Below are 16,374 nucleotides of genomic sequence, written 5' to 3' on the forward strand. Positions count from 1 at the left end.
TGCTGTGTCACCAGCTGTGTCACACGTGTCCCGCTGTCCCCGCTGTCCCCAGGCCCGCGCTGTGAGCAGCAGCAGCAGCAGCAGCAGCAGGAGGAGGAGGAGGCCGAGGGCTGTGGGCCCTCCCGGCCCTGCCTGCACGGCGGCACCTGCGCCCGCGGCTCCTGCCACTGCCCCCCTGGGCACAGCGGGGCCCGCTGCCAGCACCGTGAGGGGACACGGGACATGGGGCGTGGGGGGGACATGGGGGGTGCCTGGGAGGTCATGGGGACACTGCCAGCACCGTGAGGGGACACGGGAGAGGGGGCGTGGGGGGACACAGGGAACACCTGGGAACACCTGGGGACACAGGGAATACCTGGGCACACTGCCAACACCATGAGGGGACACTGGGGACACTGGGGGCATGGGGGGTCACGGGAGGCACCTGGGAGCACATGGGGACACAGGGAACACCTGGGGATGCTGCCAGCACCGTTTGGGGACGCAGGGGACAGGGGGCGTTGGGGGGTCACAGGGGGCACCTGGGAGCACGTGGGGACACAGGGAACACCTGGGCACACTGCCAGCACTGTGAGGGGACATGGGGGACAGGGAGCACATGGAGGGGACATGGGGAGCACTTGGGAACAGTTGGGGACACTGCCAGCACCGTCAGGGGACACTGAGGACAGGGGGAAACATGGGGAGCACTTGGGGACACCTGGATGCTGCCAGCACCATGAGAGGGGACATGGAGGGGGGCGGGGCAGGCAGGGGACACTTAGAGACGCAGAGGGACATCTCGGGTCATCTGGGAACATGGGGGGACACAGGCAAATGTGAAAAGACACAGAGGGACACCTGAGGACCCAGGAAGAGGGTACTTAAGGACACGTGAAGATGCCTGGGGACATGGGGAGGACATCTGGGAACATGTAGGGACACCTGGAGACCCTTGGGCACATCTGGGGACATGGCAGGGACACACACTTGGGGAATACATGGGGACACCTGGGGACTTGAAGTCACCTGGGACATGGGGAACACACACCTGGAGACATTTGGAGACACCTGGGAACGTGGGGGAACATCTAGGGACACTTGGGGACATGGGGGGACACACCTGGGACACAGGGACACCTGAAGACACAGAGGACGCACACACTTGGAAATACTTGGAGATATCTGGGAACACTTGGGAGACATGTGGGGACTTCTGTGGGGCACCTGGGCACATGGCAGAGGACACACACCTAGGGACACACCTGAGGACACACAGGGACACCTGGAGACCCTTGGGGATGGCTGGGGACACAGAGGGCCACCTGAGGACACAGGGGGACTCCTGGGGACACAGAAGAGTACACATATGTGGGGGATACCTGGGTACACTTGGAGATACCCGAGGACATGGGGGGACACCTGGGGACACACTTGGAGATAGGTGGGGACATGGTGGGAGGTGGGGGGACACCTGATGACACGGCAGAGTACACACATGTGGAGGATACTTGGGAATACCTGGGGACACTTGGAGATACCCGAGGACATGGAGGGACATGGGGACCTGGTGGGGATATACACTTGGGGATGGCTGGGGGCTCTTGGAGACACCTGAGGACATGGGGGGACACCTGGGGACACTGGGAGGGCACTTGGGGATATCTGAGGACACAGAGGGGACGGCTGGGGACACAGGGGGCACACATGCCCCTCCATCACCTGCTCTTCTCCCGCAGGCTCAGCGCTGGTGGAGCTGGAGCACGACTGGCAGGAGGGCAGCGGGGGCGGCGGTGGGTCCTGCCCCCTTTTCCCACCCAAAATCCGGGTGGGGCCTCCCCTCCCCTCCCCTCTTTTCCCCTTTCCCTTCCCTTCCCGCTGCTGACGCTCCGTATCTCCCCAGATGCTCCCGGACAGTTCAGTGCTGCGTTCCAGGACGGATCCTACCTGGCTCTTCCCGGGCACCTCTTCCCCCGGGGGTGAGGGACACAGGGGGAACACCCCAGGGGGGAACTGCACCCCCACCCATGGCACCCCTTTTGGGTGCTGCACCCCCACCCACAGCATCATTCCCCCTTTTCTTGGATGCTGCACCCCCACCCATGACATCACCCCTTTTTTGGGTGCTTCACCCCCACCCACAGCATCATCCCCCTTCTTTTGGGTGCTGCACCCTCCTCCCAGCATCACCAGCTTTTGGGTGCTGCATCCCCATCACCCACACCCCTATTTGGGTGCTGCATCCCCATCACCCACACCCCTTTTTTGGGTGCTGCACCCCCATCCCCTCCTTCTCCCCTCACAGCCCCCCCGAGGCGCCCGAGACCATCGAGCTGGAGCTGCGGACACGCAGCACCCACGGGCTGCTCCTGTGGCACGGGATGGTGAGCTCAGGGTGGCAGGGAGGGCACTGGGAGGCTCAGCCCCACTCAGGGTGGGGGTCAGGGTGCCCCCATCCTGCTCACCCACCTCCCTGTGCCCACAGGAGCCCGGCGAGGGTGGCAAAGCCAAAGATTTCCTGGGACTTGGGTTGAAGGATGGGCACCTGGTGTTCAGGTGAGTGGGGCACCACGGTCACCTGGGGGGACCTGTGCCCCCCGAGGTGCCCCCCACGCTGACCCCATGCTCCCCCACAGTTACCAGCTTGGCAGTGGCGAGGCCACCATCGTCTCTGAGGATCCTGTCAACGATGGCGAGTGGCACCGGGTGACAGTGACAAGGTGGGTGGGGGTCGGGGGGTCCTGGGGGTGGGGTGGGGGTCGGGGATGGCCTGAAGGTGGGGCTGGGGGTCGGGGGGTGGTCGGGGTGTGGGTCCTGATGGTGCCTTGCAGGGAGGGCCGGCGTGGGCAGCTCCAGGTGGATGGAGAGGAGCCGGTGAGTGGGGAATCACCAGGATCCAACATCATGGCCAACACAGAGGGCGACATCTACGTGGGTATGTGGGACACAGGGAGGGGACACGGGGGGACATGGGGAGGATGGAGGGACACGGGGGGGACGTGGGGAGGATGAGGAGACACGGAGACACAGGGGGTCATGGGGAGGGTGGGGGGACATGGGAGGGACATGGGGAGGATGGGGGGACATGGGGACACAGAGGGGACATGGGGAGGGTGGGGGGACATGGGAGGGACTTGGGGAGGATGGGGGGACACGGGGACACAGAGGGGACATGGGGAGGGTGGGGGGACATGGGAGGGACTTGGGGAGGATGGGGGGACACGGGGACACAGAGGGGACATGGGGAGGGTGGGGGGACATGGAGACACAAGGGGGACATGGGGAGGGTGGGGTGGACATGGAGACACAAGGGGGACATGGGGAGAGTGGGGGGGACATGTGACACAGACATGTGACACGTGACACAGAGGGGATGCAGGGAAGGATGGGAGGACATGGGGACACACGGGGGACATGGGGAGAGTGGGGGGGACATGTGACACAGACATGTGACACGTGACACAGAGGGGATGCAGGGAAGGATGGGAGGACAGCAGGTGGGACACAAATGGACATGGGGTGGATGTGGGATGGACATGGAGGGAATATGGAATGGCCATGTCGGGGACATGGGGTGGGGAGGGGACAGGACATGGGATGGACATGGAGTGGAGATGGGAGTGACATGGAATAAACATGGGATGGTCCCAGGGTGGGACATGGGATGTGATAGGGGACAGGACATAGGATGGACATGGAGTGGAGGTAGAATGGACATGGGGTGCACATGGGATGGACAATGGTGGGACATGGGTTGGGCCATGGGATGGACATGGGGCAGGATGCAGGTGTGGGGTGGGATATGGGATGGACATGGAAGGGGACACAGGGTGGACACCAGGTGGGACACCAGGTGGGACACGGGATGAACATGGGATAGAACACTAGGTGGGACATGAGATGGAAAAGGGAATGGACATGGGGTGGGACACTGCATGGGACATGGGATGGAATAGGACACTGGGGGGGACACTGGGTGGGACACGGAATGAACATGGGGTGGGACACAGCGTGGGAAGGAGGGAAGGTTGCAGAGACACATGTGGTGGACACGGGATGGGACACGCGGTGGGACATGAGATGCACGTGGGTGGGACACGGGGTGGGGACACTGCCGGGCCGTGGGGTGGCCGTGGGCAGGTGCCCGTCCCCAGCCCCGTGCCCGTGTCCCCGCAGGCGGAGCCCCGGACCCGCGTGGCCTCACCGCGGGCAAGTTCAGCTCCGGCATCTCGGGCTGCGTGCGGGGGCTGGCGCTGGAGTCCGCCGGCATCCCCCCGCACCCCCTGGACCTGCGGCACGGCGCCGTGGGGGGCACCCCCGTGCCCCCCTGCCCCTCCTAACCCGCCCCCCGAGACACAATCTGGGGGGAATTTGGCCCCATTTTATTCTTTTCCAAAAAAACCAAATCGCCAGGAGGAAACGGTGCTTCGCTGCCCCGGGGGGAGCCCGGGGGGGGGCCGGGACCCCCAAACATGTTTACACCCCCCTCCCAGCGGGCCCCCGAAGCTGTGCCGGGGCGGCCGGGCCGCCCGGAGTCCCCGGGGTGGCAGCAGGGGTGGGGGCGCGACGGACAATCGGGGTGCTGGGGGGACCCCCCGCGGGACAGCTATTAAAGGAGAGACAACCACTGCGGCTGCCGCGTCTGGGGGGGCTGTGTCGGGGCACGGGGGGCACGGGGTGGGGGGCACGGGGGGCTGGGGGGGGAGGGGGGAGGAATGGGGCGGGGGAGGCGGGGGGATTGGGTTATGGGGGTTGGTATGGAAGGGGTATGGAATTGGGGTGCAGGGGGGTGGGATGGGGGGTATGAGGGGCTGGGGGGTGGGATGGGGGTACAGGGGGGATGATATTGGGAGGATGGTTTGGGGGGTACTATGGGGTATGGGAGAGATGTGGTAGAGAGGGGGGATGGTGGGGGGGGTCCGGAGCGGGGATAGTGGGAGGATTTTGGGGTGGGGGGTATATTAGGGACGAGGTGTGGGGGGTTCGGGGGGTTTTGGCACGGGGGGGGTGGTTTGGAAGGGTTATGGTATTGGGGTGCAGGGGGGTGCAGTATGGGGGAGGGGCGGTATGGGGGGCTATGGGAGTATGAAGGTCTGGGTGGTGTATTGGGGTGCGGGGTGGGTGGTGTGGGGGGAGGGTGTGGGGGGATTGGGGTGTTACGACACGGGGTTAGTATAGAAGTTGGAGAGGAGGTATCGGGGTCGGAGCGGGTGGTGTAATGGTGTAGGGGGTGGGGTATAGGGGGGTGGGGTATGGAAGGGGTGCGGGGGGCTCGGGGCACTCCGAGCGGTGGCACAGGGTGCGGGGTGGAGTGTGGAAGGGGTGCGGGGGGGCTCGGGGCGTTCCGATGCAGTCCGGGCGGTGGCACCGGGTGCGGGGTGGGGCATGGAAGGGGTGCGGGGGTTTGGCGGAGGGCGCAGCCCTTGCCGGTTCTGCTGGAGGGTCCGGGGGTCCCGGCCGTGCGGCGGGGACGGCGGGCGGGCTTTAGGACCCAGTGCCGGAGGGTGGGGCCAGGACAGGCCACACCCCCAGTCGCACAAGCCCCGCCTCGTGCCCCACAAGCCCCGCCCATTCAGCGCACAAGTCACACCCTCGGTACGATCAAGCCCCGCCCCTCGCGCATAAGCCCCGCCCCTTGCCTAAGTCACGCCCCCCCGTCTCGCGCGGCCCCGGTAACGTCACCGGCTCGCGCCGCCAGCGCGTCGCGCTCGTGGCGTCACCGCCGTGACGGCGGCAGGAGGGGCCGGGTGGGACCGGGACAGCTCCGGGATCGGCACCGGGATCGGCACCAGGATCGGGAACGGGAACAGGAACAGGCCGCGCCGGGGCGGCCCCGCGGCTCCGGCAGCGATGGCGCCGCGGCTGCAGCTGGAGAAGGCGGCGTGGCGCTGGACCGAGACGGTGCCGCCCGAGGCGGTGGCGCAGGAACACATCGAGGCGGCCTATCGCGTCCGGCTGGAGCCCTGCCAGCGCGGAGCCTGCCGGTACCGCCGCGCCGCCCTCCGGGGGGCTGGGGGTGCCCCGGGCACCGAACACCCTTTCTCTGACCGCCCCGGGGGTCTGGGGGCTCCCCCCGGGCACCGAACACCCTTTCTCTGACCGCCCCGGGGGTCTGGAGGCTCCCCCCGGGCACCGAACAGCCCCTTCTGACCGCCCCGGGGGTCTGGGGGCTCCCCCCGGGCACCGAACAGCCCCTTCTGACCGCCCTGGGGGTCTGGGGGCTCCCCCCGGGCACCAAACAGCCCCTTCTGACCGCCCCGGGGGTCTGGGGGCTCCCCCCGGGCACCGAACAGCCCCTTCTGACCGCCCCGGGGGTCTGGGGGCTCCCCCCGGGCACCGAACAGCCCCTTCTGACCGCCCTGGGGGTCTGGGGGCTCCCCCCGGGCACCGAACAGCCCCTTCTGACCGCCCCGGGGGTCTGGGGGCTCCCCCCGGGCACCGAACAGCCCCTTCTGACCGCCCCGGGGGTCTGGGGGCTCCCCCCGGGCACCGAACAGCCCCTTCTGACCGCCCCGGGGGTCTGGGGGCTCCCCCCGGGCACCAAACAGCCCCTTCTGACCGCCCCGGGGGTCTGGGGGCTCCCCCCGGGCACCGAACAGCCCCCTCCACCCGGCCCGGGGGTTTGGGGCCCCCCAGAGCTGCGGGACGCTCGTGCTCCCTCCCCCCTGGTATGTGGGGGGGCTCCCCACCCTCCCGGGGTCAGTGGAGACCCCCCCGTGTTCCCTTGGGGGGCACCCCCATTCCCGGGGCTGGGGGAGCCCTCAGGCTTCTCTCCTGCCCGGCCCCACAGATATGGGGGATCCCCTTGGGTTGGGGAGATCCCTGTTCTTGTCTGCCTGTTCATAGGGGGACCCCCTTGGGTTGAGGGGATCCCTTTCTGCCTGCTCAGATATTGGGGACCCCCTCTGGCTGGGGGGGACCCCAGTCCTGGCTCCTCAGCTATTGGGAACCCTTCTCCCTGGATTCAAGGCACCCACCCTGGAGTTGTGGGGATCCCTCTTGTTCTCTGGCTCCCCAGATAAAGGAGATTGTGGGGGGACCCCTCTCATTTTCTGCCTCCTCGGATTTTGGGGACCCCCCCAAGAGTTGTGGGGGACTCTCATGATCTGGCTCTCCAGGTACAGGGGACCCTGGGGCTGTGGGGAGCCCTGGGGAGTTTTGGGGAGCCCTGTAGGGCTGTGGAGAGCCCCTCTTGTTGACCTGCTCCCCATGTATAGGGGACCCCCGTGGGTTGTAGGGAAGCCCTTTCCTTGCCCATCTCCTGGGGGTGTCTCTCCTGGGGTTGGGGGGGACACCCCCCCTCCCTTCCTGACCCCCCAATACCCTGCTGGGGTTGGGCGGGGGTCTCTCTCTCCTGCCTTGCCCCTCCCCAGATACAGGAGACCCCCATGGGTTGTAGGGACCCCTTGTCTTTGCCTGACTCCTCAAGTATTGGGGACCTCTCCCTGCTGATTCCAAGCTATGGGAGCCCCCCCAGATCCCATACCCTTCCTGGGGACCCCCTTCCTTTCCCTCTGACATTCTCCACCTCCTTTTTTCATCCTTAACCATCTTTTTAGGGGGGGTGTGACCCACATCTCCCCACACTCACTCGGTTCAGCCTCACGGGGTCCCCCCTTTACCCTCACCCCCCGCTGTCACCTCCCCCTGTCCCCAGGGGATGCGGGGGTGACTCTTGGGGTGTGTCCCCCCAGGAGGAACTGCCGGGGGAACCCCAACTGCCTGGTGGGCATCGGGGAGCACGTGTGGCTGGGCGAGATCGACGAGAACAGTTTCCACAACATCGACGACCCCAACTGCGAGCGCCGCAAGAAGGTGCCCCCACCTCCCAAAAAACCCACCCCCAGAGCCTCCCCCAGGCCCGGGGGACGAGGGGAGGTGACCCCTGGCCCTTGCTCTGTCCCCCCAGAACGCCTTCGTGGGCCTGACCAACCTGGGGGCCACGTGCTACGTGAACACCTTCCTGCAGATGTGGTTCCTGAACCTGGAGCTGCGGCAGGCTCTGTACCTGTGCCCCAGCGCCTGCAGCGACGGCGTCCCCAAGGACACAGGTGTGGGGGGCTCTCCTGGGAGCAGGGCAGTCCCTCCTTTCCTGCTCAAGCTGGATGTTGGCTTTGGGATAAAGTTCATCAGGAGAACCCTTGGGTGAAGCTGTGGCTGCTCATCCCGTGGCCGTGGTGCTGGGTTTGAGCCTTCAGCTGGGTTTTGGGAGCACAGTGACCTTAATCCAAGGGATTTCTTGAATCAGAGGGATCTGAGTTGGCTGAACAGTCTCCTTTGGGTTGGTTTCTTGCCCAGATGCTTCCCAAAGTGGTTCCCAAACCTGGTGGTGGTGCTGGGGCTGGAACACACGGATTGGGGCTGATCTGTGCTCTCCCAGAGCTGCACTTATCCCATGGGAGGGCAGAAAATGAGGTCCCAGGTAGGAATAAGGCTCCCAACTGCTCCCAGGCTCAGGTGCTGCCCCTGTGGGGGCTCTGGGTCAGCACAGCCACCTCAGTCCTACTGCTTTGTGTTGGTTTTAAGTGATGTTTCACCATTTAGGGTAAATCAGAAGCTGTTTTTCAGGACAATCAGCACATGCTGCTTAATTTAAACCCTTCTCTCAGAGCTCATCACTGTGGGATGGAGTTATGGAATCATTAAGGTTGGAAAAGCCCTCCAAGGTCATCGTGTCCAGCCATTCCCCCAACACTGCCACAGTCACCCCTAACCATGACCCCAAGTGCTGCATCCACAAGTACCTTGGACACCTCCAGGGATGGGGACTCCACCACTGCCCTGGGCAGCCCCTTCCAGTGCCTGACCACCTTTTCCATGAAGGAATTTTCTCCAGTATACAACCTGACCCTCCCCTGGCACAGCTTGAGGCCATTTCCTCTCCTCCTGTCCCTGTTCCCTGGGAGCAGATCCCAATCCCCTCTGGCTCCCCACTCCTGTCAGGGTGTTGCAGAGACCAAATATTTATGGTTGGACTCCATGATCTCAAGGGTTTTTCCAGCCTGAGTTATTCCCTCTTTGGCTTGTGGTGGGATTTGTCCTCATCACCAACATAAACCCCTTCTTTTCTCCTAACAATTAAAACCAGCTGCTGAACCCATCATTTCTAGTCCTAAACTCACCCTGGCAAAGCCAGAACGAGTGAAACACCTGGAGCAATCCCTCCTTGCCCTGAATTCCTGGCTGTGCCTTGTGTTTCCTGCAGACTACGAGCCCCAGAGCATCTGTGAGCACCTGCAGTACCTGTTTGCGCTGCTGCAGAACAGCAAACGGCGCTACATCGACCCCTCCGCCTTCGTCAAGGCCCTGGGGCTGGACACGGCCCAGCAGCAGGTGGGTGGGGGCCTGGGCATTCCAGGGACATGGAATTGCCCTGGCAGGGGGGTCTGGCCATTCCCAGCCGGATCTTAGATGCTGGGAGCAAAGGGGTGGGGCTCTGAGCACTTGCCAGAGTGCAGGGGGATGGAGAGGGGTCCAGGAGGGATGGAATGGGAACAGGGAGTGAAGAGATGAGGCCAGAGAGGACAGGAGAAGTCCAGGGAGGGATGGGATGAGGCCAGGATGATCAGGAGGAGTCCAGGGAGGGATGGGATGAGGCCAGGAAGGTCAGGAGAAGGCCAGGGAGGGATGGGATGAGGCCAGGGAGGGATGGGATGGGGCCAGGAAGGGATGGGATGGGGACAGGATGATCAGGAGGAGTCCAGGGAGGGATGGGATGAGGCCAGGGAGGGATGGGATGGGGACAGGATGATCAGGAGGGGCAGGTATTGATAGGATGAGAACAAGGAGTGATGGGATGAAGAAGAGCCCAGGGAGCAATGGGATGGGAAGAGGGAGTGATGGGATGAGAACAGGATGATCAGGAAGAGTCCAGGAAGTGATGGGATGGGGACAGGATGATCAGGAGGGGGTCAGGGATTGATAGGATGAGAACAAAGAGTGATGAGATGAAGCCAGGAAGATGAGGAAGAGTCCAGGGAGCAATGGAATGGGAACAGGAGGTTAGGAGGAGTCCAGGGAGTAATGGGATGGGAACAAGGAGTGATGGGATGGGCACAGGATGATCCGGAGTAGGCCAGGGAGCAGTGGGATCACAACAGGGGATGATGGGATGAGGACAGACAGATTAGGAACGTTATGGGATGAGGAGAGGGAGCAACGTAATGAGGTCAGGGAGATCAGAAGGAGCCCAGAGAGCGATGGGATGGGGACAAGGAGATCAGGAAGAGTCCAGGGAACAGTGGGATGAGGACAGGGAGCGGTGGGATGGGGACAGGTTGATCAGGAGGAGCCCAGGGAGCTGTGGGGTGGGAACAGGGAGTGATGAGGTTAGGCCAGGGAGCAATGGGATGAGAACAGAAACGAGAAGGTCAGGGAGTGATGGGATGGGGACAGAGAGATCAGGAGGAGCCCAGGGAACAATAGCATGACGACAGGAAACGACAGAGAGATAAGGAAGATCCCAGGAACAATGGGATGAGGTCAGGGAGATCAGGAGGAGCCCAGAGGGCAATGGAGTGGGAACAGGGAGCAAATGGGATGAGGACAAGGAGCAATGGGGTAAGGAAAAGACAAGAGAGACCGGGAGGAGTGATGGAATGGGGGCAGGGAGATCAGGAGAAGCCCAGAAAGATGGGATGAGGCCAGGAAATTATGGGATTAGAACAGGGAGATCAGGAGGAGCCCAGGGAACAATGGTATGGGAACTGGGAGTGTTGAGATAAGGCCAGGGAGGAATAGGGTGAGAACAGGGAAAACAGGATGGGGACAGGGTGATTGGGAGAAGCCCAGGCAACAATGGGATGGGGACAGGGAGTGATGGGATGGGGACAGGATGCTCAGGAGGAGGCCAGGGAATGATGGAATAAGGCCAGGCAGTGATGGGATGAAGACAAGGAGGTCAGAAGGAACCCAGGGAACAATGGGATGAGGACAGGAAACTTGGGATAAGGGCAGGGAGATAAGGAAGATCCCAGGAACAGTGGGATGAAGTCAGGGAGATCAGGAGGAGCCCAGAGAGCAATGGAGTGGGAATAGGGAGTGATGGGATTAGGCCAGGGGGTGGTGGGATGAGGACAGAGAGATCAGGAGGAGCCCAGGGAACAATGGGATGGGGCCTGGGAGATCAGGAGTCCAGGGAGTGATGGCATCAGGACAGGGAATGATGGAATGAGGACAAGGAGTTACGGAATGAGGACAAGGAAATCAGAAGGAGCCCAGGGAACAACGAAGTGGGAACAGGAGCAATGGGATGAGGACAGGGAGGGCAGGAGGGGCCCTGGAGCAATGGGATGGGGCTGGGTAGCAATGGGATGGAATGGGATGGAGTCAGTGCCCCCAGCACTGTTCCAGGTGGGAGCCAGAGCTACCCTGAGGGCTCTTTTTAAGGTGTCCCATGGGCTGCTCCTCCCCAGTGGATGGTTGGGTGGAGTTTGGGGGCCTCCCAGGGTGAGGAGATCCTGGTGGGATCACCAGGAGCCAGCTGGGATCCAAGGGGAGTGTAGTGGGGGGAGTTCTGCAGGATCCTGTGGGGCTGCAGCTGGAGAGGGCTCAGGAAAATCCACTTGGAGAGGTCACGGGAGGTTGTTGGAGGAAGGGCCTGAGCACTGGCATGGAATTCCTTGGGAGGGCCAGGAGGGGAAGGAAACACTCACTGCCAACCAGGGACACCAAAGGGCAGCTGGGAGAGGCCAAAACCTGTTTGGTTTTGGAGTGGCAGAGCCAGGGTGGGAGAGGACAATCCCGAGCTGGGTGTGGGGAAGCTCCGGAGCCTCGCCGGGATCAACCACGGGGCAGCCTCGCCGTTCTGGAGTGTTTTCATTCCTCTCCTCACCCCTCTCTGAGCAGGCACAGCTGCCTGAGCCTTGAAAATGGAGAATCAAGGGCCAGAAAGCTCCACAGGAGGGTTTTCACTCCTTCCAGAGCCCTGGGAAGAGCAGGGCAGGAGTCAAACCCCTGGCAGGGGTCCAGGGGAGCTCAGCCCTGCTCCCACCCAGGGGGCCTCACGCTCCTTTTAGCCAAATTCCTCTTTTTTCCTTCAGTTCTCCCAACCAGTCCTTATTTTCCATTCGGTTCACGGAGCCTGGGTGCAGCCTGTGTGTGGGGCTCGGGGTAATTAGCACTAAATGAGTGCCAGGGCTGTGCTTGTGCTGTGGCAGGTCGTTAATGAGCTCGGGTTTCTCTTTTCAGGATGCCCAGGAGTTTTCCAAGCTGTTCATGTCCCTGCTGGAAGACACTTTGTCCAAACAGAAAAACCCAGATGTGAGAAACATCGTGCAGAAGCAGTTCTGTGGAGAGTATGCCTATGTCACTGTGTGAGTATGGGCTCTGGGGCCAACCTTTTGGGGAAGGTTTGAATTCTTGAAAGGATTTGAGAACAGGAAGATCCCTCCTGCAACCAGAGCAGGTGGGTGAGGTGCTGCAGAAACATTTTCTGAGAGATTTTTAGCTTTTAGTGTCCTCTTTCTGTGCCTGTGGTGTTGCTGTTTTGATTTTCCAGCTGCTTTTAGTCCTTTATTGAAAATTCCCCAATTAAACCTGCAAGAGAGTTAATGGGATGGCAAGTCCTGCAGCCAGAAATCACCATCCTGGTGTTGTATTTCCGTTCCTTGGCTCTCAGAGTTGTGGGTTTCACCTTAAAATTATATAAAATGCTTCAGATTTCACCTCAAAAGTGATGGAAAATGATGCCTGTGAGTTGTAACAGGTCCTGGTCGCTGCTGTTGTGCCATTTGCAGCTTCTCAGGGAGTGTTTTTGGGGTGGAATTATGAACATTCTTAACCCTGAGTTCACTGTTTCCCTGGTTTTCAATGAGTTAATGGGATGGCAAGTCTTGCAGCCAGAAATCACCATCCTGGTCTTGTATTTTCATTCCTGTCTTCTCAGAGCTCCAAATTTCACCTTAAAATTATATAAAATTATTCAGATTTCCTCTTAAAAGTGATAAAGTGATATAAAATGATGCATGTGAGTTGTGACAGGTCCTGGTTGTGCTCTTTGCACCTTCTCATGGAGTGTTTGTGGGGGGGAATTATGAACATCCTTCTCCCTGACTTCACTTTTCCTCCTGGTTTTATCCAAGGAATATTTTCCTTGTGGCTGGGGAGCTCCAGCACGTGAACCATGAACTGTCCTCATGTATTTTTGTCCTCTTTCCAATCCCAGCTGCAACCAGTGTGGCAGAGAATCCAAACTGGTGTCCAAATTCTACGAGCTGGAGTTAAACATCCAAGGACACAAGCAGCTGACAGACTGTATAACAGAATTCCTCAAGGTAGGAGCTCACTGGGCTTGGAATGCTGCTATTTTTAGCTGGGAGTTTTAATTCCTTCCTGCAATTCTCAGTCTCTGAGGTTGGGATTGGAGCAAGTTGGCTCAGTCTGATGCATCCAAGTGAAGAAAATGTTTCTTTCTGTAGACACAGAAAATAAGGATTGAGGCACAGAGCCACTCCCTGCTCCTGTTATGGCTTTAAAAAGCACTTAGAAGTTGCATTTTTAGTGTAAATCCTTTGCCAGGGAAGTTGGGGAAAAGTCTCTGCGTGTTTTGTCATGGAAAGCACGGGGAGAAGGGCTGGATTTTGTATTCCCTGTGTCAGTGCTGGTCTGCACAGCAACAGGAGGCATTTCCTGCTGGAAAATGTGCTCTCAGCCATGCATGGAGTGCTGGGAATAGCTCTGGGAGCAGCTGCAAGGGCTCTGAATTCAGCTTGACAATCTGCCTGGGTCTGAGGCTCAGCTCCAGCTCCTTGAGGTGTGGGTTCCACTGAGACATTTGGGACAGAACTAACGTGAGCCCTGGCCTGACTCTCTGGCTGCTGCTGCTCTCAGCAAACCGGTTGCTCTGCCTGTGGCAGGTCTGCTATGAAAAAAAACTGGTTTGGGTGCACAAATTAAATGCTTGAATTGGTGAACTCTATGTTTGTCTGCTCCTCCTTCTCACAAAACAACCCAGTGACCTCCTTTAGAATGGCTGGAATTCTCCTCTGGCCTAATCCTGCTCTTGGGTCTGCTTAGGCTCAGGCAGTGACTCTTGCAGGGTGATTTTGGGTGGCTGAGCAGAGGGTTGGAGCTTCCAGGCTAAAATGTGGCTCTGCATTAACTTGGGCCACGTGAACTCATAAAAGGGGTGATTTAATTATTTTCTTTGGTTTAAACCAACTCAGTGAGGCGAGGAGCAAACCTGCCAGTGCTGTGAGACCTGAGAACTTGGATTTGGTCTAAAACTGGCCTTAAAGTGAGACCAACCTGCTCTGACCATGCTTGAAATTAGTGTGTCTTTTAACTGAGAGATTAATTTGAGAAGAGCAGCTGGAGTGAGACTTAAACAGTTAAAATCACTTTGATGGTTTTCAGTCTCCAGCTCTGGTGTAGCTTGGTTGACTTTTCAAAGCTGAGCTGTTCTCAGGGCCTTTTCTTCTTCCTCTCCACACTCAGGAGGAAAAATTAGAAGGGGACAATCGTTATTTTTGTGAGACTTGTCAGAGCAAGCAGAATGCCACGAGGAAGATCCGCCTGCTCAGCCTGCCCTGCACCCTCAACCTGCAGCTCATGCGCTTCGTGTTCGACAGGTGAGTGGGAACACCTGGGAAGCACCTTCCTGCTTCATCTGAGGGCTCAGGGGGTCTCTGAGCCTCTTTGGGGAACCAAGGGGAGATACTTTGGGGTGTGAGCTGTTATTGCTGTGCCCTGAGCCGGAGCTTTGTCCCTGCACAGGCAAACTGGCCACAAGAAGAAGCTGAACACCTACATTGGCTTCTCGGAGCTGCTGGACATGGAGCCTTTCATGGAGCAGAAAAGTGAGTCTGGGAAGGGGTTTTGTTGTCTTTACCCACTGTCTCTCAGCAAATAAGAGATCTCTGATTCTGTTTAGGAAGAAATTCCTCCCCGTGAGGGTGGGCAGGCCCTGGCACAGGGTGCCCAGAGAAGCTGTGGCTGCCCCATCCCTGGAAGTGTCCAAGGCCAGGTTGGACAGGGCTTGGAGCACCCTGGGATAGTGGGAGGTGTCCCTGCCCACGACATAAGACAGGATTTAAAGTCCCTTCCAACCCCAGCCATTCTGGGATTCCTCTGAATCCTCTTTTTGATGGGAAATTACATCAAGACATATTTGAAGCCCGTGCTTTAAACACCATCCCCCTTAAGTAGGACGTGGAAGCCACAACCAACTTAAGGAGGTCCCAGAAAGCCACAATTTCATGTGCAGCCTTTGCTGCCCATGGAAAACAGAGAGGGAAGGGAAGGCAAAGGGGAAAGGGGAAGGAAAGGGAGAGGGAAGAAGAAAGGGAAGGGGGAAGGGGAAAGGGAAGGGGGAAGGGGGAAGGGAAGAAGAAAGGGAAGGGGGAAGGGAAGGGAAAGAGAAAGGAAAGAAGAAAGGGAAGGGGGAAGGGAAGGGAAAGGGAAGGGGGAAGGGAAAGGGAAAGAAAATAAGAAAGGGAAGGGGGAAGGGAAGGGAAAGGGAAAGGAAAAAGGGAAGGGAAGAAGAAAGGGAAGGGAAAGGGAAAGGAGAGCGGCAGGGAGGGAAGGGGAAGGGAAGGGAGTGAGAAGGGGAGGGAAGAGAAGGGGGAAGGGGCAGTTCTGCCCCGGGGCTGTGTGTGAGCTGCCCCGGGTCTGTGTGTGTGTGTGAGAGCTGCCCTGGGGCTGTGTGTGAGCTGCCCTGGGGCTGTGTGTGAGCTGCCCTGGGGCTGTGTGTGAGCTGCCCTGGGGCAGTGTGTGTGTGAGCTGCCCCGGGGCTGTGTGAGAGCTGCCCTAGGGCTGTGTGTGTGAGAGCTGCCCTGGGGCTGTGTGTGTGAGAGCTGCCCTGGGGCTGTGTCTGTGTGTGAGCTGCCCTGGGGCTGTGTGTGTGTGAGAGCTGCCCTGGGGCAGTGTGTGTGTGAGAGCTGCCCCGGGGCTGTGTGTGTGTGAGAGCTGCCCCGGGGCTGTGTGTGTGTGAGAGCTGCCCCGGGGCAGTGTGTGTGTGTGAGAGCTGCCCCGGGGCTGTGTGTGTGTGAGAGCTGCCCCGGGGCTGTGTGTGTGTGAGAGCTGCCCCGGGGCTGTGTGTGTGTGTGAGCTGCCCTGGGGCTGTGTGTGAGCTGCCCCGGGGCAGTGTGTGTGTGTGTGAGCTGCCCCGGGGCTGTGTGTGAGCTGCCCCGGGGCTGTGTGTGTGTGTGAGCTGCCCCGGGGCTGTGTGTGAGCTGCCCCGGGGCTGTGTGTGAGCTGCCCCGGGGCTGTGTGTGAGCTGCCCCGGGGCCGTGTGTGTGAGAGCTGCCCCGGGGCCGTGTGTGTGAGAGCTGCCCCGGGGCCGTGTGTGTGAGAGCTGCCCCGGGGCCGTGTGTGTGAGAGCTGCCCCGGGGCCGTGTGTGTGAGAGCTGCCCCGGGGCCGTGTGTGTGAGAGCTGCCCCGGGGCCGTGTGTGTGA

General features: G+C 60.4%; 2 protein-coding genes across 6 annotated transcripts in view; both read left to right on the forward strand.

Moving 5' to 3' along the window:
- HSPG2 (heparan sulfate proteoglycan 2) overlaps positions 1-4,598 on the forward strand; it is a 71,767-nt gene extending 67,169 nt beyond the window's left edge. Inside the window, exons 86-93 of the mRNA XM_071575452.1 lie at positions 53-205; positions 1,719-1,772; positions 1,883-1,958; positions 2,285-2,363; positions 2,465-2,535; positions 2,616-2,699; positions 2,811-2,914; positions 4,156-4,598. Coding sequence (XP_071431553.1) covers positions 53-205; positions 1,719-1,772; positions 1,883-1,958; positions 2,285-2,363; positions 2,465-2,535; positions 2,616-2,699; positions 2,811-2,914; positions 4,156-4,319 — 785 coding nt within the window. The 3' untranslated portion in view covers positions 4,320-4,598. The remainder of the gene's footprint in view (positions 1-52; positions 206-1,718; positions 1,773-1,882; positions 1,959-2,284; positions 2,364-2,464; positions 2,536-2,615; positions 2,700-2,810; positions 2,915-4,155) is intronic.
- Positions 4,599-5,706: 1,108 nt separating this feature from the next.
- USP48 (ubiquitin specific peptidase 48) overlaps positions 5,707-16,374 on the forward strand; it is a 36,652-nt gene continuing 25,984 nt past the window's right edge. For all 5 annotated transcript variants that reach the window (XM_071575501.1, XM_071575506.1, XM_071575504.1 and 2 more), the window contains exons 1-8: positions 5,707-5,963; positions 7,674-7,794; positions 7,889-8,030; positions 9,185-9,312; positions 12,169-12,293; positions 13,145-13,253; positions 14,416-14,549; positions 14,695-14,777. In XM_071575501.1, the coding sequence (XP_071431602.1) occupies positions 5,830-5,963; positions 7,674-7,794; positions 7,889-8,030; positions 9,185-9,312; positions 12,169-12,293; positions 13,145-13,253; positions 14,416-14,549; positions 14,695-14,777 (976 nt within the window). In that variant the 5' untranslated portion in view covers positions 5,707-5,829. The remainder of the gene's footprint in view (positions 5,964-7,673; positions 7,795-7,888; positions 8,031-9,184; positions 9,313-12,168; positions 12,294-13,144; positions 13,254-14,415; positions 14,550-14,694; positions 14,778-16,374) is intronic.

This window comes from Pithys albifrons, chromosome 22, assembly GCF_047495875.1.
Source record: "Pithys albifrons albifrons isolate INPA30051 chromosome 22, PitAlb_v1, whole genome shotgun sequence".
NCBI classification, from domain to species: Eukaryota; Metazoa; Chordata; class Aves; order Passeriformes; family Thamnophilidae; genus Pithys; species Pithys albifrons.